A 25,351-nucleotide genomic window follows, 5' to 3' on the forward strand; every position below is an offset into this window, starting at 1 on the left:
CCAGTTCTTATGAAAATGAAACAATTCATAGATAATTCTGAACTTCTTCAATAGAAATTCATACCACTATTAAAATGATCAAACATAATTTTATTAAAACTGTCATTCAAATTTCAGAGACAAATCAATTTTTTATCGCTTCTGAATACTAAAGCTCTGGTTGCAGATCAGCTTTACTTAATATTTAATTTACTCTAGAGCAGTTTGAATTAACTGCTACTGCATCTGTGGGTTCCAGTGTACGATCTGGGCTTAAGCTGTTTGGAAGTTCATTTAATCCAAGTTCCTTGTAGAAAAATCCTATGATGTTTCCCAGGCAATCAGTTTTTGTGGAACTTTCATCACAAAAGCTCTAGAATGGAATATATGGTAAAAACAGTAAAAGTTATTCAATTGTTACTTTTATCTGGAATGTGGAAGTCCATTCTCATGACCCTTCTTTTCCTTACCCAGATCAGAAACTGAACCTGGTCCAGGCAGACCTGATTGCCCAGATCCCGATCAACTCCTTAAAAAGCATTCCTCTTGATCTTATATCTCTCAGGGTGTGTGGTTGGGTGGGGGGTTTTTTGCATTTCTGACTGCACAAAGTTCTTTGTGGGTTTTTTGTGGGTTTTTGGTTTTTTTTTTACTTTGGGGGAACAGGAAAATATTTTCCTGTTTAACTCCAGGCTCGGTCAACAATTTTAGCAAAGTGTTAATCCCTTAAATCAGTCATGCCTTGTGCTTTCCACATGCTCTGCAGTAGGTGCAGAGAGCCGATAAGCGTTACAGGGTGTTTTGAAAGCCAAGAAAATACATCTGTGTCAGATCAAAGGCAGAACTGAGTCCTAAGGTTGGATATGTCCTGCCAGTAGCCTAGTCTTATTTTGACCAGAGGTCTATTTATGAAGCTCTGTAATAGGGGCTCCAGGGTGTCCTTTTGACTAATAACAGATAATCTTTCTTATGTCCTGGAGAATGAAGATTAATAGACCTTTTAATTGTATTCAAGCCAGTACATTATGAGATTATTGCCTTGGAAGTGCCAAGCCATTTAGTCTAAAAGGGAAAAGAAACTTGGTTTCTTCTCTAAACCTGGAAAAATACTTCTCTAGCTAAGAAAGTCAGAGCCAATTCCTACACCATAATGCACCAATTTAGTGTCTATCTGCTGGTCATTAACAGTGTATTGCTGTAAACAAAAGCCTGTCCTATCATTTTGGGGCTGTGGACACACACACAAAAAAAAAAAAAAAAAAAAAAACAAGCAGCTTACTGTCGTTTTCGGAGTCTGGTAGCACAATTTGGGCATTTTTAGTTTACAGCTACAGCAGCATAGCTATATGAAACAGGTTGCACATAATAATGCCTGGCTGACAGATGGGCGAAGTCATTCTTAAAAAGAATGGCTGAATGATGCTGCGTTGGCTGCTTTTCCTGTGAAAATAAGAGTCATGCACTCAGAGCTTTTAAATACATGGAGGAACTTTCAGCCTAAACCTCACTTATCTTCTAGGCAGATTTAACTTCGCTTACAGGCAGGTTTTCGTTAGTATTTCAACAGTTCAGTAGTTATATTAATTATTAGTCACTTTGCAGTATCTTGTGTGCAAGCTTATCTGCAGTTTACTTGTTGATCTATAGCCTAGATACTCATAGATTATTGGGACATTTTTATGTACTGCAGAAAATATTTGCAAAATTATTAATCACCTGGGGAAAATCGACCAGGTGAATAATGAACTTGCATATTACCACCATTATTTTTCATTTTAAAAATAAAATGAGCTGCTCATGCGTAGGTGAGTCCATTTGTGATCCAAACATTTTTACAGAGATATTTATCAGTCCTCCAGTAAAAGTTATCACATCATCTTCCCTGCTGAAAACCAAGTAGAAGTTGCAGTAATTCATTTGCAACAAAGGATTTTGCTTTCCCAGGCATTGCATCACCAGCCTTTAATTTCAGCTTAAATCCCATAACACACTGAAACCCTAAGACAAATGAAATCTGAGATACCTGGATTTCTCCTGACTGCAGCTCAAAAGCTGCCACTGTTTCAAAGTGCCGGTATAAAATGCTACCTTCCTTACTCTTCAAATTTCAAGTGTCCTTCTGAAATTTACAGTTAAACAGACCACATTTCCCTTGCTTACATTCCAAGTTTTTTCCTATCTGTTTGTGTCAGTATTTTGCTGCGGTTCTGCCCACTCCAGCATCTGAGGTTCCCTGTAATGGTCTTTAACAGAAAACTAAGGAATCCACATGGGGACAGAGCCCACAGAACTGGCACACAAGAAATCTTACTAAAAAATTTGCTCATCAACTTGAGATATATCTTAGTAACATAAGAGGAGGTAACAGAAATACTTTCTTGCTCTTCTCCCACTCTTTTTAAGAGTGGAGCCTGTCCAGCCTCTCAAATTGTGTGTTCCTTATTCATTGATTAGAGGAAAGACATTCAAATGGTCAATATTTTCCAACTTTTTTTTTTTTGGTAATTGTTCTTTTCTGTGTTTTATTTTCACCTTTAGTCATTGTCAAAAGCGTTTGAACAAAAGTTATCAGCAACATTATTGTTAGTACAGCAGGAACTGCTTTAAATGATAATTTCCAGGAATGACACTCTTGAAAGCTACTTCTTATTATCACACAGTTTTATACAATTTTTTCTTTTAAAGGCAAGTACTATTATGTAAAGAACTGAATGTAAATGAATTCTTTTTTCCAATATCCCTATCTATTTCTAGCCATAACTAGGCGCAAGGATCAGCAAAGTGTACTAATGCAGCTCAAAATCTTCTAACTCCACCAGATGCCTAAGCCTGCTTAATCACTGCTAATTTAATGGACTATTTTAAAATCTCTTAGCATCATCAAGGACTGATAAGCTTTGAATATTCCATACCAGAAAGAGAAACTATTACTGTTCTATTCATGGTTTCTTGACTGTTGGTGACCAATGCAATCAACTATGTCACATCTACAAAAATTGTCTAATCACATTTACAGTAAAAAGACTCCTGCACCAGATGTGAAGTATTCAGTGTTAGGAGAAAAATTTATAGATTTAACCATCACTGATGTTATCATTTTGAAATACTAAATTTTCTTTTACTTCAGACTGCATTCAGACCTGGATATACCATGTACTGCCATCTCCCGTGAGGACATGAATTCTTCCTGATAAGTTGTGAGAGTTGCCAGCACGCACAGAAGTCATTCCAGTTTGCAGGAGCAGTATGAAAGCAGCGTTATCTTGTGTGTGCTGTAAGCAGGATTTACCAGCATGCCAATACAACCGTGGAACATCAACTGCCTTGCGTTCCCATAGGAAACGGGTAGCAACTCCCTTTGGGGCTTTTGAAAATCCAGATCCCAAGGCTAAAATTTGCTTTTTTCTTTTTTTCTTTCTTTTTTTTTTTACACTTTAGGTTTGAGATATCAATAAAATGAGATTAGTCATGGTTTAGTAAAGTGTGGTTATATAACATTTCTCAATAAGAAATAGCTACTGCTTTTAAAATGGCTATGCAGCTGATTCTATGCATCTGATTTTTTACTAAAATGCTGAAAAAATCCTGTAGTAATTCAAGCGTTTTTTCTCCTTTTCCTCCAATATCTCTGTAACAGTGATTACTAAATACATAAGTACATCAATGAAAGTTTCACACACTCTAAATTCTTTAAGTGGCTGCTGCTTAAGGAGTTACTAATTGAAACCAAGTGACCTGTGAGTTTGTGTGTGTGTTTCAGTTCAAAATTTTCAAAATAATGGCCTGAGATGTATTTTTGACAGTCAGTCCGTGGAGATTTCAAGACAGACCTCACACACCAGTTTCTCCCTTGTAAATTGTACTGGGCACAGCTGATGGTACATGGTATTCTAACTTGTTTCTTATGCACAGTTGCTGTCGTTATCAAGTGATTCAGAGGGAACGTGCTCTTTAAGAAGAGGAAAATGAGAGTAAATAAGAAAATAAGAGTCATATTTATTATCTTGGCCTAGAGGACTACAGATATTAAAAATATAGTAGCACAATGTTAAAATAATGTTGAAGGTTTAATCTTAAATTGAAAAAGAAGCAAGCAAAACAAACCTCACATTTTTGAAGAAGCAAAATAATGGCACTCCAATCTTATTTTGTCTGAAAACAACCCTTCTCTTCCTAGGCATAAAAGAAGATGTTTAATTTAAAACATACACTAGCTAATTAAGAACAAATTAAATGTAAATAGATCTTATTTTATTTTATTTTATTTTGCAAGAATGAAAATCCGTTATAGTGGAATATTGAACAAAAAGCTCTGAAATGCTTCTTCCTATCAAATTATTATGGCTTCCAGAGCATTTCCTTTTGTCTCATAACTTATTTTCTTAGTGCATTTTTTTTTTCAGGTTTTATTAATAAGTATTTACTCTGATAGTGAATATTTAAGTGACTATACCAAAAACAGTCTGCTACATATGGTGCTGTGATGGAAATGAGCTTTCTCTACTAAGTGTGTATAGTCACTTCGTTGGTTTTTTCCTCCAAAGTTTTTAGATACAATTCGGCAATTAGGCATGATGGATCATAGTTTAGGTTTGTGGTTGTTTGGGTGGGATTTTTAATGTGAGCCTTCATATTAATGAGTATGCTAAGCTTCACATTTTACAAACAAGAAATGCTGCTGAAATGTAGTTAGAAACATACAGATGTTGCACATCTGCAACAAGTGTACTATGCTGTCACCAATTTTCCTGTTATCTCCAGTGTGTGGCCTGGAGGAGAAAGCTAAGTGCCTACATCAGATCAATAATATAAGGAGATCTGCAATTCTACATTTACGCTGCAAACACTGCAAGCCTGTCCCTCCTTTTCTTAGGCTTGGGTGCAGAGAGCAACTATCCTGAGTGTGCCTGGAAAAATCAGGGGAGTCATGAGGTCTTAAATGAAGAGTAAATAACCTGCTCAGGACAACTTAAGTGCATTAGATGGTCATGGTGGGATTCAGGTGCCCAACCATGAGTCTCTAACATTACCTTAAACATCCCAAAATATCTGAGACCTCCCTGCAAGACCAGCATATGTGATAGGCAGATCTGCACTTTGGTGAAATAGCAGCTGGGGACCATGCATGCCTTCTTTTCTCAATCTTTTAAGGAACCGTGCCCCACCTTGGCAGTGCTTCCCTCTCACATGCGTTGGGTCAATTTCTTTGGTTTCTATCCCTGGTGCTTTTAGTCCAAGGGACTCTTTTATTTGCCAAGTAGAATAGGACTACCCAGAAATTCGTTAGTGGCAACAACTGATAAAAAAAGAGTGTAAAAACCTCACAAAGGTAAATAAATGAAAACCTGGCAGAAGAATGACATTTCTCAAATTACAAGAAAAGCTGTGCGTAAGATTAGCCATACTGGGAGCAGAAATGTAATATCTGTAAAAAAAATAATTATTAAAAAGTATTATTGGACTAACGTTAACCCTCAGCACTCCTGAAATCTTTCATCTCATCTCTCTCCTTTGCATCTTTGAATTGAAGCTGAGATTGGATGTCCTGAGATGAAGAGATGCACAGCTGAAGGTCAATTGAACCATTTTACCATTATCTTCACTGTGAAATAGGACCTGGTGGCCCCTAGACTCTGAGGGTTTTTTTCTTCTCTTTTAACATTACAGTGTAGATAAGGAGTGTGTTATTTTTAAAGACTGTCTTTGCTTTTCACGCTTTGGTTCACATGGTGGAGTATCCTCACAGAGCATGAAATGGATTCCTTTCAGAGGAAATTAAGCCAAAAGACGTGCTTCAAAAGTTGGTGCAGACTAGCTGGAAGTAAGAGCCCTGCAGCACACGCTGTGTGGCTGTCCTGCTCTCCATATCGGCTGCTCTGCTTTACAGACCTGAGCCCATGGCACCGATGCTCCTCAGTATGAACGCAATGAACGCAGCCTGTGCTTATTGGTTTCCCAGCCTCTGGTGCTTTGGGCAGTGTGGCTGGGTTTTGCTGGGTTTCAGAGCATCACAGAATGATTGAGGTTTTCAGGGGACCTCTGGGATTCAGCTGGTCCAATTGCCCCTGATCAAGCAAGGCCACCCAGAGCCAGTTGCCAGGTATGGCCATCTAAATCCATCTCCCCCATCAGTGTGCAAGGTGCTGGAGAATTCTACAATTTGTATCTTCTTGAGGCTTTTCTTCTGGCAAGCCAGAGTCGCAGTGGTGTTTCTGTTCCAGGAGAGACTACTTGAGCCATGTGGCCTCTCAGCTTCAGGTGTGATCTCATGAAAGCCACCCACTTCCTCTCCTGAGCCCAGTGCACAGGTGGCTTATCTTCATCTGCTGTCCTGCCTCCTTTATAGTCCCAGCAAATGCCTGGAACTTAACGTGTTTCCTCCAAGTATGCAGAAGAGGGAAAAGAAGTGGGAGGGGATGTTCAGAAAGTCGTGGTTGATATTTCATGGCACATCTACTCCACTTGCACTGAGCTTCCTGATATAACAGAGACCCAAGCCAGTAGGCTGTGGAGGCAATGCATCACCACAAGGATGCTCATAGCTCCATAGCGGTGCTCAAACACAGTGCATGCAATTGCAGTTGTACTGCTTGCAGTTCCAAACCGGTTTATGGGCAGCTGTCCCAAATGTCTAGAAGCGTCTCATCCTTATGTTCGTGCTTTTGGGAGACATGAACATTGCCAGGTTTTCTGATGCAGGTCTCCACATCTATGAGTTGCAGTTCTCAAGGAGTTCAGGTGCAAAGGTGGCTATATGAAGACTAGGGGCATCTGCATAGTCAGATCCTGAGAGCTGAGGTTTATTAGCTTGGGACTGCTCAGAGCAGAGATGTGACTGCATGTGACTGTTTTCTCCAGATGAAGAAGATCTACCTGGCGTACAAGTCCTAGTCCCTCTGCATTTGACTGCACACTGACACAGAGCTCATGCTGCACATCCGTGCATCGTTCATTAAAAAGGTTTCATACACAGGTGGATTTGTCTTTGTGCTTTTCTTAAATTAATTCTCCTCCAAATCACACTGAATCGTCTTTAACATCTGAAGCAAGTTGGGAAAAGGGAATAGGTATAGCCCAAGAGAGTTCTTTCAGACACAAGATGTTAAACTGCTTTTTGATCAGCTGCTTGTAGAAATGTAAATTCAACTGTAAACCATGGTTCTTCTTGTAACCAGCTAATGATCCTATCAGTTGCAGACTAATTGCCTCTACCTCGTTCTAAATTCTGCCGCATTGAAAAAGCCAAAGTCACATTCTGATCCTGTTAATCACATTCAGCTTTGAAGAGTACATAGTGGTTGTGTGTTAATTCAGCTACTCTCCCTGGTAATTTATTTGATTGCCTGTTACTTGCAATCCACACTAACTGCATAAATGTGTTCTGTGTCCTGATGGGAAGTTATGACTTTGTTTAGGCTATTTTCATGCAGATGTTTTGCCTAGAAATTGGTGTAAATTCTTCTCACCTTTCTGCTGTAAATACTTCCAATAAGAAGAATGAAAAGTGAGGGTGTTAACCCTTTGTAGAAGGTAAGAAAACAACAGAGTAAAACCTATATTTCTTTAATGCTAGGTTGATAGCACTCTTTATTGCCTGAAGGGTTCTTATCAGCTTATGAATAAATAAGTACATAAGATACTAAATTATGAGAAGGAGATGCTGGTGCTATGTCCTTTTATTTTTTCCTCCATCTCCAGCAATATGTATTGTTTGTATTGTCAAAACCTAGAACAGATTGTGTCTGTTCATTACTTTTTTATTTTTTTAATATAATACACACACATATATTCTACATAGTGCTATGTAAGTCTTTCAGAAAGAGACTGAACACATGCCAAATTACCTTTCAGCTTCCCACATCATTTTTCTGAACAAGAGTACAAGGCCACTGGATTATGTCCTATAAGCACAAAACAATTGTTACTGGGACATTTTTATTAACACTGGATCTATGTGATAATAAAGATTTATTGTGATTTTACCTTTGAAATCCCCTGAATCTTAATGAGAATTTTTTCTCCCTGTTCTGAATTTCAATGAGAAATACCCTGAGTGGCATGGCCATGTTAAATATTTGTGAAATCCTTCTAGATTACTTTCAGCGTTTTAAAAATAAACAACTGATTTTATGGAGGCATTTTTTTTTTTCAAGTTAACAGGAAACACATTGACTTTTTGTAGAAGCGTTCTCTCTAAAAAGAGGTTACACTTGTAAAATGCTAATTCCAAAATTATTTATAAAAAGTATCTGAAGTTGACTCTGAATATTTAGTTCAAATGCTGCCTCAAAGTGTGGACCAATTAGTGATTCCTTACCAGATCAGCCTTTCTGAAAAACACACTATTCATTTAGATTCCAAAATATTTGGAGGCAAGGTCTGGAGACCCGGTGTTTATTAATTCATGAAAGACTTGTACTAATTATCAGTGCTTATTTCCCAGAGGCCCACTTAGGCTACGGAAGCAAGCCCCCCTGCCCTCCTTACAGAAGAAAGGAGTCCCTTCAAGCAGCCCACAAGAACATCCAAAGCAGACTCCTGCTCTGAGTGATCATTGATAGAGTCCCTCTCTCCACTGGCCAAAGAGAAAACAAAAAATATTTTGCCTCTCAAGGATACTTCCCTCATATTCTGGGGTGCTCCTCTGAGCAACATTGCTGCTATCAGATGGCAATAAATTAGTTCATTCTGGTAGAACCAAAACTCTTCGGACCATCTGCAGAAAATTACATTTTCTACTTAATTGTCATAGTACCTCAGTATTGAAGCTTTTAAGTTACTCCTTAAAAGGATTTGCTACTCATTGTTTGCTACCTGTCTTCAAATGTTGAGGCAGGAGTCTCCAGTCTTATCTGATTGCTCTAAAGAGTCTTTTTTTTTTTTCTTATAAGTGTAGCCTTACACCTTTCTGTGCTTTCTTCTTTATAGATTCCAAGCTATAGTGTCCATCTTTCAAAGGCATTGTCTTGGACTAGCTGACTTCTGCTTGTTTATTTTTCCTTCTCTTCTCATGATTAATTTCTTATGCTTTGTATCACATCTGTTCTTCTGTTGTGCACCACATTCCAGTCAAAATCTGGTTTGCTCAGGGGGACTTTGCTTCCCAAAATCACAAGACTGCATCGTCAGTATTTGATCAGCCAGAGTTTCTTTATTTTTTCATCTTCTCTTTTTAATGTTTTGCTGTAAAAACATTTCACTCATCTTCTCATGAAGTTCAGCATTCCTCTCATTTTAACTGTAATATTTTTACTATTAGTCTCTCTTGCCTGATTTAACGGACAATATTAAAAATGCTGACTGCTTCACAGCCATTTATTCTTTGAAATAAATCTACCTTTATTCTTTTTTTACTGTCTTGCAGCATTGCTGGAAGACAAAGAATGGAGCCTCAGTTTTACCTTCACATTTCAAGAAAATGTCAATTTTGATAGGGAATTCAACTCCCCCATTCTTCCTCTAAAAATACATTATTAGGTCAATTTACTTCTGTTATTGTATTCAGTTCCTTGATCATTTTAATCCAAGGCATCTGGCCCGAATCTCTTCTATTCACTGTTGGGTTCTGGTTCAAAAGAACTGATCACAGATGTACTGACCCATGTGAAAGCCACTCGAAAGCTCAGGTTTTTATTAGGCATTAAGATTCCTGCCTTGAATTTTTAAAACTCTTGTGCTAAGATTATAAACTAAAGAACTCAAAAAAATCGAAGGAATGAAACACTCAGAGCTTTAGAGGTAGAAAAAGAAACAAAGGCTTAAAGAGAGAAGACGACTTCAGCGGGGAAATAAGTGTGTTAGCAAATGTTTTAAAAGTCTTAGTAAAGCATGGACTCTGCTACTGCAAATTAAAGGGAAAGGTGTTTAGGGAACCAGCCTCTAGCATAGTGGATTCTGATTATGAGGAGCACATGGGAACAGTTTTTGGCTACACATTATTTGCCATGGAGACTGCTGTTTTGTTGGGACCATGTATGGCACCTAGCGCAGTGGAAAATGGTACGAGATTAGCCCCATTGTGCCCTTAGGTGGTGTAAGCAGTAAGTAACCTACAGAAAACCGAAGGAAACTGACTTGGAGCTTGGAGAATGAAAGTTACTGTCCATGATGTCGGCATGCAGTGGGCACAGTTGCAAAGCGGTGCAAAGCAGTGCAAAGCCACCTCTTGGACAGGGTCCTCTCTCGCCGTTCACTAAGGGGCTTCTTAACAGCCCTGGGGTTCCCTGCCTGCACCTGAGAACTGTCTTGTGAACAACTGTGTGAACAATAGTGCTGTACTATTTTGCTTTTGTGTGGTGTGAAGTCAGTTCTGATTATGTTCTTCTGTGTTCTGTTTTATATCTGTTTGTTGGTTTGGTTTGTTGTGGTTTTTTTGTTGTTTAGGTTGACCTGCTTGTCCCTACGAAAATCACCGGCATAATTACCCAAGGAGCTAAAGATTTTGGTCACGTCCAATTTGTGGGGTCCTACAAGCTTGCTTACAGTAATGATGGGGTACACTGGATCATATACCAAGATGAGAAACAAAAGAAGGATAAGGTAAAGCACAGAGAAAATTAATGTTTTGGTTACATTTGCAGAGGAATACGTCTGCAGTAACTCCAGTGCTGGAAGCCTCTAGATTATTGCATGCTGCCTGCTTTATAGGGTTCCATATGCATGGCAACCCACAGATAAAAGTCAAAGTGAATAAAAAAGAGTCATATAACACAATGACATTCACAGTGCAGTAATATCATACCTATCATGCAATGCACCTGATTTACTGCTATTAAATATGGGACATAAAACTTTACAGTTCTCCATTTATTGGAATTATTTCTTCCTTTAACTCTAGAGAAGAAGGTATATAAATAGTGGTTTATTTGAATATTCAAAAACAGTGTCTTGGTGCATATTTTGGTAAGTATGCATTATTTTCTGTAATTTTCTGCAAAGCACATCTTCAGTGTACCTCATTACCTAGCCATTTTGGATTGATACTTTTTTTCCTGGAAATTAATCACTAAGATTTCAAATACCCGATGGAAAGATTATTTTTTATTACACTATTAAATGAATACAAAATATAAAAATTTTCACAACTTCCTTTGCAAATATTTAATGAGAGGCATAGAGAAAGTATAGATTTCTAATTGATTTACCTGGAAGCATTTAACTTTCGTCTTGTTATTTAGGATATTATTCATCATACCTTTCCTTTAAACTGTATAACACTGCTATCCATAATATAATCTGTTAAGAAAGAGATTACAGCATATGCATTGCTTAAGGGAAATGTTAAACAAGTTGACAAAATGTGAATTATTTATTAAATATCTTAGTGGGATTAATTCTGATTGATTGAAACAAAAGGTGCATTAATAAAAATACCAGATGGTTGATATATCTGATAATGTATATCTTGAATCTGATGGTTTTAACATCTGTATTCGGGGTGAAAAATGTTCCCACTTGTACTTTGTTTTCTTAAAATAAACAAAAACTCTTCACTAAAAAATTATTACCCTTCATATGGGCATTTAAATTCAATTTTCTGAGGTAATGAGAAAGCTTTTGATATGTATTGATATGTGTTGTATGAGTACAGGTAGATCTATTGATGAGGGGTTAGATAACTTAATCTCTTAAATTTTACTGATTTAAAATGATCAATCAAAGGTACATACACCCGTCTGTTAGGGGAAGGTGTCCTAAATTTCTGGATTAAGTAGGTACATAATTGTGTGTGTGTCTGCATAGACATGTTTCTAAGATTATTATCCAAATACGACTCTGTAAAGGCCCACTCTTAAAAGCCAAACGGCAGTTCACTGTAGCTTTATCCTGCACTGAGATTTTTCCCCATAAAATTCTAAACGATTTTAGATTGAGAAAACAAAATCAGTTGGTTTAGTCGTCCAGCTGAGAAGGTCCTGACAGCAATGATTACGGACGTGTCTGGTATAATTGGTTGTCAGATAAAAACTGGAAACAAGCAACTCACCTTTTGTAGATGTACCATAAGCGCATTCAATATAAATGACAGCCAGTTCAGTACTTTGTACACATCCCATTTTAAACCCCTGGCATTTAAAAACAGAAGCAAAAGATCTACTTGGAAGAAATGTCTTCTCCAAGCCAAACTTCTATTAGCAAACTGTTGCATCCATTTTAGTGGAAAAAAGAACATGCATTCAAGTCTCCAGTGAGAAACACAGTAACAGTCACAAGCAAATCTACAAAAAAATGCACTCTCACCTAAAGCACGCTTCCAGTCTACACTTATTTATAACATTTGCCAAGGCAAATTAAATTATTTTTGCTTTCATCATCACTTGGATTGTTAATTGCTATATGCATATTCCATTAGGAGCAATGGAAAACTCTTATTAATCATTGTCTTATTAAAACATCTCATGTCCCATATTGATTAACATCCCTAAGAATAAAATAGATGCATATTATGATGATCACATAAATAATAGCAGAATGTGACCAAATACATGTAGCTGGAAGTTGGAAGTTATAACTGCTGAATTTATATTTGTACAAAATAAAAAAGATCACTTGGTATGAGTCTAGTCCTCAGACTTTGATACGCAAACATTAATCGAAAATATCTTTACACTTTTTAATTTTTTCCATATGGCAAAAGTCTGGAAAAGTCAAAAGTCTGATGACAGAGTCTGACGTTCCAGAGATTCTAGCTGTCAGTCAGTGAACTTGGCAAAACTTCATAGGAGGCAGGACTGGAAAGGATCTCAAGACAGGACCTAGACATGTACCTTTTGACCTGTGGAGAGACTACATTCCTTTCCTCCCATCCCTTCTGAGGTCTTCTCAGCAGAAAATGGGATGCAGTAACCCCCACATCCGTTCCAGCCACCCTAGGAGTACAAACAGCTCATTGTTAGAACTAAGGCTTAACACATTCACCCATCCTTCACCTCACACACTGCTCATATCCTGCACTATTCTCCAGCAGATTATTATTTAATATGTTCTTAGAAACAGCCAGTGATTAAAATTCTATAATATAAGCAGTCTACTCCAGTGTTTAAATATCCTTAGAAGTGGAAAAGCTGCTTATCCGCCTCCTTGCAATACACCCACCCTGTCCTCAAAGGACACACAAAACGTGATTTTATCTTCATCTTTTCAGATAGTTTGTTTTAGCTGAGGAATGTTAACCTATTTTTTCTCAGTTTCTTCTTTGGGGGGGGGAAAAAAAGTCAGTTCTTTCAGTCTTTCCTTAAAGGGTATGTTTTCTCAGCCTCAGATCATTCTGCATTCGGCTTGGACCAGCTCTTCCTGAAGTCTGGCTTCCCAAACTTGTACTGTTGCAGTCTTTAGCACAGACATACTGATGGCTCCATCATTCTCCATGTACCTGTGACATTGGTTATGACTTCCTAATGTTTGGCTTGCTACTTATAAAATTACACCATTGCTCTTCTGTGTATTTCTCCAGTTGGCCAAGACCACTTTGAATTTTGATCCCACCTTTCAAAAGGGAAAGCCTTGGCCACATCTGCACTTTTAACAAGCAAATCTATTTCCATCATCCATTTCATTACTGAGAATACAGAAATTGCATTCGGGCAGAAGCATGGAGCATCACTCAGTAAAACCTTCCAGTTTGACACCAAACCCTTCACCACTGCTCCAGATAGGTGTGTGTTGATGCAGTGTGCTCTCATAGGATTTGTCCACTGGATGTGTATAGCACCAAAAATACTGGCTGCACTCTGGCAAGTGTAGTGGAACAAAAATACAAGTGAAAAAAATAAAAAACAACAGAAGAAAAAGCAATGCCGTGCCTCATCCACAGGGAGAAGAAGAGAAATAGCATCATTGGTCCTGTCTGATAGTAACATCTTTGCACAGGATCCACAGCAATTCCCTTAGTTTAAGTCAAGATACAAGATTTGGCCCAAAATGTGAGATGACTGTAGAAGAAACCATGTTTTCACAGCGAAGTGAAAACTTTTCATGAAATGTTTCTGTGTCCCCAGGAGACACCGAAGGGAGATAAAAGATAGATACTGGCAACTGTCAACAACAGCAACCATAAATTATTCATTATTTACCCTCATTCAATCTATATATTAACTGAACATCTTGATTTCTTCTATGAAGGATAGAATATATAGATTTCTTATTTCCTTTGCAGACAATTTACCCATTCTGTACTCATCCTGTGATCCTTGTACAGTCATCCGATAATTTAGGAGAATGATGATCCCAAAAACTTTCAGGGAAAGGAAGACAGGATAAAAGAGAAATAACTGCTTTTAAAGTCCTAACAAAATATGTCATTTTTACATTCTGGAAAAGGAAAGCTAAACAATGTCTCAGCCACAAATTTTGGAGATGTTGGTAGGCTGGTAATAATGACTTGCAGATGAATATTGTGACTTTACAATGCTTTGAAGTAAGAGCCGAGAGCTTAATCCTGTGTGGTGCTGAACATCTGACTGTTAAACAGTTTACAGGATGAGTCCTAATGTATCAGTGGATCTCGGTGAATATCTGAAGCTATTCAATTCTGCCTCTTCATCATCTGTGAAGTTATTTTACAAAGGAAAAAAAATGGTATCTTTTATTCACAAGCGCGCTGTGTGCAGCCTGTATCTTTGATCAACTTGCAAGAAATTAGTTGTTTAAAACAGAAGAAAATATGGTGTTCAGTTTTGTTCTTTGCACCATTTCAAATGGAAAAGCTGTTCCAAGAACAGTGGCTCTTGCACCTCCTGTTTGGCTCCTGCTATTTTAACAGCCAGTCATTTCAGTTCACATCTGTGCTGAAATTCTGTGAATGCTGACAAAAAGGTACTGGGGGAAAAAAGCATGTCTTTAAAAAATTAGGCCTTTCTCATTAATTTTAAATAGTTTGAAATATGGAAAATATGAAAGATTTTCCTGTTGTCTTCAAGAAGCAAAATAATTTACATTACAGGCTGGCAAGTAGGAAGCAAATACATATTTTTTAAAAAGGACCAGAGCTAATGGCTATGTTGTTTTTCTCAACTAGAGGTCAGTATCTCACTATGCCTCCAAAGCTAAGGGCATCCAAACCATATTTGACCTTTTTTTTTTTTTTTTTAAATCATATTCCACGTGATTTATAAATGGCCCAGCCTGCTGTAGATAACTCAAAGCCAGCTGCAGCATCAAATGACATTTTAGAGGCTGTTGTTTAGAATAAGATTAGAACATTTGAAAGTAGCCTAAAGTAGCCTAGCAGTCTGCAGCACCATCAGTCATTATTTAAGCCATCAGCAGTGCAATTAACTGCCAGCAGACAATATCCAGTATGCAAATGGCCACTGGATTTGAGCACAAAATTATGAATGAGTTATAAGTTACATGCTTTGCATGTCTAGTTAATTGCCATAGCAACAGAAGACAGGAACCTACTTAAAAATTAAAAGTTAGATCATGTCAGCTGAAACATCTGTCTGCTAGATTTGCTAATGGTTTTTCTGTATGATGTTTCGTTATCATAATACCTGGTTTACATTGACAGGTTCAATTCCTACACATAATCCACATACTTGGCACAGTTAAAGAACATTCTTTTTAGTATTATTTACATTATTGTTATTTAATACTATTATTTTAAATAATATTTTAATCTAACAGTAAATATATTTTTTCTGCACTCGTTTAAATTATGAGTGACTTCTATTACTTCCAGCTGAGTTACCATGATTTGTATCAGATGAAAATCTAGTTATACCCAGTCTAAGTCGTACCTCTAGCACACGTATCTCTCTCCTTGGTAGCACACTAAGAGCTGAAGGAAGACAACATCCTCAAATTAACAGTCCTTACCTTGCATTTCTATAAGCATTTTGGGAGGGAGGCTGGTCTTTAAAATATTTCTCTTTTTTCTTGGCTTTGAATCTTCTGTCATAAAGCACTTACGAACTATGTACAGTGGAGTAAATTCCCAATTTAGTAGCATCAGTAGATAGATCAGGTGAAAAAAGTAGCAAGAATGCGATAGTTTGTTTCACAAGTTTGAAAGTTTTGTCTGCCTGGTATCTTGAACAAATAATAAAGGTCATGTAATACATATTCTTATGTACCACGGAGAGAGAAAAAAACAGTGGACTCTTGCATAGCTATCTGTTGCGTGCCAACCAACTGCTGATTCCTCAGCCAGTCCTGGGAGAAGTGCTCAGTAAAGAAGAAAGGAAGATGGCTAAGACTGGTAGCGGAAAGTTTACACCCAGAGACTTTATGTTTAGCAGGCTGAAAAGAAAGAATGTCTTTTTTTTCCACTTAATCACTCCAGAAACACATGTGCGTGCACACACACACAGGTACATGTGTTTACATATGTTTATTAAAAAAAAAACAAACCTCCCCAGTCTTTTAGAGTGGAAAGTATCTTCCGAGGAGTGGAGTATGCCTGTAAACAGTAGCTCTGCTTCTGGTGAGAAATCAAGACACCCTTCACCACCTTTTACCTACTGGTTTTCACTTGTAACTCTTCATGGTGAAAAGGTTTCTACACCAAGAGCAAAAAATTTCAAAGCAAGTAAATGGGCTGTTCAAGTCTGCAAATTCCCTCTTTTGTTTAAGCAAGTCTTCTTCAGTGAATAGTAATGAGGAAATAAAATGTTTCCAGAATAAAGGAGTATGACTATCAATAATTACTCTTCATGCAGCTTCTTTTTAGATTTTAAATGAACAGTGCTCCCTTTATTTGTCCAAACACTGAGATGTTTTGCACGGAAGCAAACTCCATACAGAACCCACGTCTAGCTACTCTTTAAAAATAGTCCTTTAATATGAACAGGTTTGATGAAATAATGTGCTTAAAATATTCTTCTCAGAATAAAAAATACGGTTAAGGTACAGCAGCCAACGTAGTGACTTCACCATCTGAGGCTTCATTATTAAAAAGTCTCAAATCTCATCCGTTATTATAAATAGCAGGAACCAATAATGCTATGGCTGATGCAGACTTTTCATGTAATTTAAGTTTCTGCGAGACAGGAGATCCAGAAAGATTCTCTGTGCAGAATCAGACTCCCTGGGTTTTCACGCTCCGTGCACATCCATTGAGACAGCACCACAAACAATCTTACCCACTGCAGCCACCAATTAATGAGTCCTGTGGATGTGCCATAAAACCTGGTCCAGCTCCATGTTTGGAGCAAAGCAAACATCAGTTGTAATAAATTCCACTTTTCCCAAGCTGCTGTTCTTCAGATATTTCTTCTAAATAATTCTGTCATAAAACATATATAGTTTTCTTCTTAAAATTTGAATCAATTTATGTTGTCATTATTCGGATTTGCTGCTTGAGCCATAAACCACTTAGTTATATTAAAAATTCTCAGTGAATGTTTGAAGGCAAGACATCCAAATTGCTTGTTGGACACAATTATAAACAAGGCTTGTTTATACTTCAGAAATCCTTTTGGCAAGGAATTTCAGTAAACATTTTCCAGGTTTTCATCCTTTTTTGCACAAACTGATCATGAAATAAGTTATCATACTTTAAAAAGTACCAACAGCATGCATTTTCTACTTTTTTATTTTAATAGCAGCTGTAAGAGACTAGAGGAGCTACACATATGTGTGTGGGGGGGTGTGTATGTGTAAACTTGCTGAAGCTGCTGGGTAAATGTTTTAGCAAGATACACCTTTTAAGTATGCAGGCTGACATAACTAGATATACCCACTGTAAAATCTTTAACATTCTACAACAGGGTTGTCAATTTGGGGTTTTTTGAAAATTTGGTTCACCGTTACCCGCAGAGGCGCCCTGCGCTGTGGGAGCCACTGGGCTGGGGGAGGCTGAAGCTCTGTCAGAGGCAGGGAGCATCCTGCGGTAGATGACTAAAGAATTAAAAAACATAGGGCTGTTATTCTTCCCCAGTGTACTTCCCCAGCCTCCAGCTTCCTTCTGTCTGTATCTTTAATAGCCCCTGCTGATTTTGCCCCTAGCAATTTACTTGTCCGTTAACAGTAGTTAAAGGCTGTGGAAACTGTGCCACAGTTTAATGGCATGTTGTCTGGGGAATCATGACCTTGAGGTGGCTCAGAATAACCTGGTATCTTTCCTTGTCCCCTAGTGTCCCTGGTAAGAGGATGGTGCAATATAGTCTGCTATTGATTATGTCCATGCCACACCTGATTTTATAGGCATCTATCATATCTTCTTTTAGGCTGAAGAGACCTAGTCTGTTTAATAATTTGCAAAAGGACATTATTCTGTGCTTGTGGCCATCTTGCTGCTTCACTCTGTACATTTGCTGTTTGAGATAAGGCAGGACCAGACCTGCACCCACCCAGAATTCAAAATCAAAATATGCACCAGCTTTATGCACTGACACTTTAATAACTTACACTCTGCTCTTTACTCCTTAACCACTAATCAGCTTCTGTTTTACCATCACTGGGCATTTTTTTCACCTGAAAAATTTTAGAGCTATGTATTGTAACTCCAACATCAGCTTCTTGAATGCTAATAAATAGTTACAGTCTTCAGAGGCTTTGTAGACTGTAACAACCTTCTCAGAAACAAATGTGAGGAGTAATCATTTATGGTATGAGGGTACCGGCTCTTCCAAGACCTTTTAATTCCTTAGGTGGTTCATTTTGTATTGACTGGCCTAAAGCAAAAGGTAATTAAAGAAAAACTACCTTTGGCTACAGAAGTAGCTTTTTTTGTACTGGTAAGTTGGATTTACAGTTTTTGTCCTTTGTCTTCCCTGCTCATTCCAAGTTTCTTGACTCCATTAGTGTCACTTAGTGAACTTAGGCTGAAGTAAAATGAAGAGTGACAAAGAATACTTTTTTTCCCATAAGGAATTTGCCATGGTTCCACTGGGCAAAAAAAAAAAAAAATCCAGTAAATTTGCACTTAGAATGTTTTATGCAGGTCACATTTGTGGATGCTGACAAAGCTTCCCTTACTTTGTGGTAAACTTATTTCCCTGAAATCCTTTTCCTGATCTACCAAGTTGAGTTAATTTCTTGAAACCGGAACTTGAATTTTGAGGGAAGGTGAATTCAAGATTTGCATAAATCAGCCTCTGAAAGTGATTAGTTTGACCTCAAATGCTAATAAAATTATGTATGAGAAGGAAAATTTAATTCTTGCTTTCCTGCTCTAAGCAAATGACATAATCCCACCTTCTTCAGCTGTATTTGTTGCTTGGTTTGCATCACATTATTTATTTTGCGTAGCTACACGTGTGCCATAGAAGAGTTCTGGCAAACAACGTTTATTGTTCTATGCCTTCATTTAAATGTTACCTTCAAAATACGTATTCTGTAGCGAAAATAAAATAGAAAGTAAGAGAATTTTCCAGTAGTTCTGCAGCAAGAATTGTCTGCAGTTCTGCACTGTTTATCATCTGGCTTGGTAAAAAATATCAACAGATATGTAACATACATGTGCAAGAAATCAATTTGAAAAAAAATTACTTTTAAGCTTTCCTAGCTACATATTTTACGTTAGGGGGTGCCAATTCGTAGTTTTACTCACGAGCTTACTGCCTTTTATTGTATGCTGTATTGCCACAAAGGAAACTCAAATTCAGGTGCAACCTTGTTAGCCCAAGCTCCAGCTGTTTTAATCAACACTATGCAACAAAAAATTACTCCTGTGGTAAATACATTTCTTTCCTTAGACTCACAACACTAATATTTCTGTGGTCAGTCTGTCTGCAATTTTATCTATCTTAACTTCTAGGTGCTTTAATGCTCCCATCTCTTTGTTAGTGTGATATCAGACATGAAGGGAAATTCATCACTTGTGAAAGGCCATCACTTGTGGAGGATGCATGTTTTGTTCAAGATGCCAAATTGATAGCACTCGAGAGAAGCTTTCAAAATTCAACAAAAAGGTGCAGCACAGAGACCCAAAAGTGCAGATTTTCATACAGTGCTTTGTAAACATGTCATGGAAGAAGCAGCTTAAGGGCTAAAATAGTAGATCAGCCTCTTCTCAGTTCAACCTCTGACATTTTACCTAGGAACTTCTGGGAAACTTGTCTTTCCACACTAATTCAGTCATACAAGCACTTCTTCAGCAGGTCGGTATTTCTTCTCTGCATGATGCAAATGAAACTCATTCATTTCAAGTCAAAAAGCCATCAAATTCAGTTTTTATAAATGAAAAGTTGATTGGTTGACATTTGAAGAGAATGAGCATTTCCCATAAAACCTGAAAATATCCCAAGGGAATAATCCAATCACTTTGCCAAAAGTGGTGCTGTGGCCTTTGAATTTAAGTGGTGGCTGCCAGGGGAAAAATCCAGCATTGGTTTAACACAGACAGATGTTTGGGAACTCACTTATGTATTTGTTAACCCATACTAGTGGAAATAGTACTGTAATATGCAATATACTGTGCAAGAATTTTTAATTTGGTCACAGACTGATGCCCATAATTCGTATGCTGACTTTTGTTTGACAGAAGATAGCTTCCTTGATAATCAGCAACTTTACAGGGGTTTACACAGTTGCATCCAAGCTGCATTCATAAGTGATACAATAAAAATTCTTCTTAACTTTAATTATTAATGGTATTTTGTTGGAAACAATAACAGGATCTCCTGGGACTAATTTGACATGATGAAAATGCCAAGTAAAAGGCATTTAATTTTTTAAATGTTAATGATTCTTATGTAACTTTTGGAGCTGGGCCCTGGGTATTGGCAGAACAGCAGAATCGAAGGCTAGATCTGCACCAGGGCTGAGCACGCCGTGCCTATACCAGCTCCAAGGTCCCTGGCATGCGATGAAATCCCAAGGTCTCAGCAAGGGCGGGTGCTCTTTGCAGTATCAGTCAGGTGCCCAGGTGCTCAAAATTCAGCATAGGGAGATGCCGGGGGACATCAGGAGTGTACCACAGCTGTTCCTTAAGCCACACCACCTTAAATCTTCTTGTTACTCACCCTTCAGGTGTTCCAGGGAAATTTTGACAATGACACACACCGTAAGAACGTCATCGACCCTCCGATCCACGCCCGGCACATCCGCATCCTCCCGTGGTCATGGTACGGCAGGATCACCCTGCGGTCAGAGCTGCTGGGCTGCACGGTGGAGGACTGAGGCAGACCTCCGTCACGCATCGCCGCTCTTGGTGTAGCTAAAAGTCCCTCCATAGAAGAAACTGTGCAAAGCCTGTAGGATGCTGAGTGGGTTTTTCACGAACAAGTGCTCATTTTATGGTAGGCCGCTAACTGTCTTTCGCAAGGAGGTCTAAGCCTGCCCTTTCAATGATCCAATCCGATTTTGTCCTTCAAATCTGTTAGTGTTGTCCCTTCTGCTGTGGAATTATCTTTCTAGTTTTCCTTTGAGTTGTTCACACTAGTTGAAACGTGTTAGGGAAAAACAGCAGCATCCTTTTTACAAGGGAAGAGAAATCGCATGACAAAGCTCATTTGCAGCTTTAGAAACACTGGGCTGACAAGTTCTCCATAAATCATACTGTCATCTTACTTGCAAAAAGTGATACTGCAGCTTTTAGCAATAAGTTTACTTGGGGATGACTGCATTATAGTAATTGTGCCTATCAAACACTGTCAGTATTTATGACATATATTTTGGAAGATACTCCGTGGTACTGTAAAACACAGTACCTTTGATGTTACAAGCTACCTTTCATCACTTTCATCTAAACAGCAGAGTCCACGCACCTAAAGGGTTCTCCTAAGTAGCCCCATTTTCCTTCTCTATTTTGCATGCTATAGACATGACCTCCATCTTTTCTGTTTAGCATCACCACAATGTTATTTTCCTTGAAAGAGGTGACCTGTTTGCATATGGAATGAAACCTGCTATCAGTATATTATGAAGTTAATTAATTTGCCAAAGTTTATTAATTCTGCTTGAGATGCGCTTTTTCAAGGAGGTTGAGATGAGACACCAGGGTACTTGTGGTATCTCATCTTAAGCACCCACATAGTTCAAGGCACACAGCGCATCAGAAATCCCGAGCCCATTTTGTGACTTGCCCAGGGGTGAGCACACAACCCTAGATGGAGCTGCCTGCCCAATTACTTCTTTCAGATACCTCCTTAATTTCTGTGAGGAGGTAAATGTGAGGCAAAGGAATCGGGTGCTAAAAGACACACAGGAGGAATGACTCCCTTACTGCCAGGAAACTCGCTTGGTGGGCTCTTCTTATGGTGGCCATCGCAGCCTTCCTCCCAGGCATGAAGCCAGGAGGTGTGGTAGGAGTTCACCAAAGCTGGGCCCTTGGCACCCTCCATTCCCAACCGCATCTTCTCAGACATGCACCCGTGAGTCACGAGGAGGCTGGGTTTTATCATAGCTCATCTCCAGGAATGGTTCATATACATTATATTTTAACAACATGACAGCCAGTGTGGACCCCAGATTAAAAAGTAGGTTTTAGGAGGAAAAGTGGAGCAGTAGGAGGGACATTCTCCCCCTTGCCTCAGTTTCCCATGATAATACAGATAACGATACCAACCTTTGTAAAGCACTCCAAGTTTCCTTGGAATAAAGTGCTGTATGACTGCACATAAATCTAAAAAAATCCTGGGACAAGGAGCAAGAGGATGTTTTGTCTGTTACCTGAAATGACAGCATTTGGGATTACTGCCACCCTTTTAATTTCATAACATGCTGATGGGGGGAGGTGGGGCACATAGAAAGATACATACAGAGAGAGACAGCTGCATGTTGTACCAAACCTCACTGAACTTATTTTTTGTCATTGTTACATTCTCACCAAAACAAGTATGAACCTGGGTGCTGCTTCCCAGGCGAACGGCTAGTTGGCCCACAGTCTGCAAAGGGCGAAGTTTACTTTGGAAACAAAATCGTTTGGATTTCAAAAACCTGCATTTAATCACACATTCTCCACCACAGACAAAATATATTATCCATTGAACTGTGAAAGACTCTAGAATAGCAGCCAGGAATTTTACATACAAGAATTGGGGATATATTGGTGGCGGTTTTCTGATAGCGTCACTTAAACTGTCACGTTTTAACAAACAGAACACCCTGCCTCTATAAAATGACTTAATCCTTAAACTGTATTTATACAAGTATTTATTTTATAAGGCTTAGACATGTAAAGACTTCTAAAGAAGAGTCTTGTAAAGGTAAAAGTATGTGTAAGAAATGTTGAGGTCCTGTGCAACACTGCTAAGTTAGTTCTTTATTTTTTACTTTGTGCTGCATAACAAAAGCCACTAGACTGTTACTGTCTTGTCTGTAACTGTGTTAACAGCATTCCTTAATGATGTATATATGGAGTGGTCTTCAAGCATAGTGAGCAATTTTAAAGAGAAAGTCAATCATGATGGAACTTCTAAAGAGTAAAAAAATTCTGAATAATGGAGGACAAGTGTATTCCTAAATTACCTACTGCCCATGTTTTGCACTTTAGGCTCTAAAAAATGATAATTAAAAAAATATATTTTAAAAAGTAATATATCTTTAGGGCACACACAGTATTTAAAAAAGCTCCAAAACCATTTTCCTGTTGTGGGAGAGCTATTGACCCTACATTTAATTAATGATATGAACAACAGCATGCAGCTATTTCACTAGTCAACTGTATGCAAAAAAATGGAAGGCCATTTCAGAAAATTAGGCTGCTTAGTGTAACAGCTTGATTTAATGTTCTTTTGAAATGTTCTGTGTTCTTAAGTGATTTTTTCATGCTTTTCATCTTTTGCAGCTTCAGTATTGGTTTTGAATTAATCTTTCTTGATTTATTAATGTAATTGTTATCCATTCATCTGCATACAAAAATTGTGTTGTCATGAGACCTAAAATAGTAATTTTATTTTGCATTAATTTCGAATTAAGTATTTTCATCCTTATGTCCTGTATCAGCTTTCATCCACCAGCGGTCTTCAAAACCTGCACAGAAAGCTCCATACATCGTGATATCACTCTGTGATAATGTATAAAAGAATCATATATTTGATGCCCTTAGAATTTCAGCAAAAATACTGAGGCTTTTCCTAAGTAAATTATTCCTTAGCTACCAAGAAGCTTTCTTTAAATGGTGTTGTGCAGCCATAGTACCAAATTCTGCTCCCAGTACCAGCAGTAAAAATCTGAATTAACTCTTGATCTCTGCGGAATACTTCAGATTTAACAAAACAGATGAGAATCAGATTATGGTCTGGAATTAAACTTTTTTCCTTTGATTGGATTTTCTTGTCTTGGTGAACACCATTGACATACGGGACGAGTTATAAATTGACACAACTGTACTCTCCCTGTGAAAGCAACCAGCACCCCAAAACCAGGCATAAGTGCGGGACGGGGTATGCCCCTTTAAGAGGGGATGGAGAAACACCCTGAGGTGAACCTCGACTTCAGTATTAATTGCAACAATGGCATTGAACAAGACTGGAAATGTTCTCCTAATTAAATTTCACCCTGAACCAGTTAAGTTTGTAGGCACACTTCACCTTTCTGTAGCTCTGTAATGTGCTGCGTTTATAGCCTAGGAAATACAGCACTGGCACGAGGCTCGGTTTTAATTGTGTTCTGTTAAGGGCTTATCACGTTAACTGGCTCTGGTCTTGAGGTTGACTTTCTCTTTTGGAATGGCTGCATACAAATTAGTGTCTGTTTTGAAGACTAAGGATACTAAATGAGTGTATCTTTGCTATACAACAAATATGAACTATAATATTCAGTGCTGGCTTCTGATGTGTCAGTAAGTACAGAAGTATCTTGGACAAAATGACCTTTGCAACCTTTCAAGCTGTGTAATATTCAAATGGTTTTGTATATACTTAAATCATGTAGAACGATGTAAAACCAGTATGACCTTGTCTAGTCTTCAAAATTAACAATAAAACTTTTGAAAAATGAGGTCACTTATGAAGCACTTATATCCCAACACCTGGAAGGAGATATAACTTATCTCAGCCTCACTGACAGCAAACACGGAGCAGAGATATGATGCGGCATTTTCCTGGATGCATTCGCAGGGTCTTTGTGGTAGGTGAGTTTGTTTCTGGCAAAATCAACTGTGGTGCTGTGCTCCCTTCAATGTGTTCCCTTTGTTCCTTCAGATAAAAAAGCAAAGGTTTGAACAAGTCTAAAAATATTTTTCTATTTCTTACTATTGCTCTCTGAATGAGCACCAGAAATGTAAACTGCCAATTTCATTTTCTTTAAGTCAGATTTCTGGGGTTATTTTTATCAATCCTTATCCTCTCTTCTCCACTCCTACACAGGGAAATTGATTTCTGAAAAGGTAAGCACCAGCTCCAGCGCAGACCTGCTATGAGGCTTCTCGTGGAGATGCCAAAGCAGAGCCAGTGCTTGCTCATGCCCTCCCCCTCTCTTCACTTTATTTGCTGTACAGCCTGCTCCCCGAAATGTCTTATTTTAGTTTCATGTATCATTTCGA

General features: G+C 38.2%; 1 protein-coding gene across 2 annotated transcripts in view; it reads left to right on the forward strand.

Moving 5' to 3' along the window:
• Positions 1 to 24,807, forward strand: part of EDIL3 (EGF like repeats and discoidin domains 3) — a 257,033-nt gene extending 232,226 nt beyond the window's left edge. For both annotated transcript variants that reach the window (XM_055699782.1, XM_055699781.1), the window contains 2 exons: positions 10,363 to 10,518; positions 20,896 to 24,807. In XM_055699782.1, the coding sequence (XP_055555757.1) occupies positions 10,363 to 10,518; positions 20,896 to 21,045 (306 nt within the window). In that variant the 3' untranslated portion in view covers positions 21,046 to 24,807. The remainder of the gene's footprint in view (positions 1 to 10,362; positions 10,519 to 20,895) is intronic.
• Positions 24,808 to 25,351: the final 544 nt, after the last annotated feature.

This window comes from Falco cherrug, chromosome Z (genome assembly GCF_023634085.1).
Source record: "Falco cherrug isolate bFalChe1 chromosome Z, bFalChe1.pri, whole genome shotgun sequence".
NCBI lineage: Eukaryota > Metazoa > Chordata > Aves > Falconiformes > Falconidae > Falco > Falco cherrug.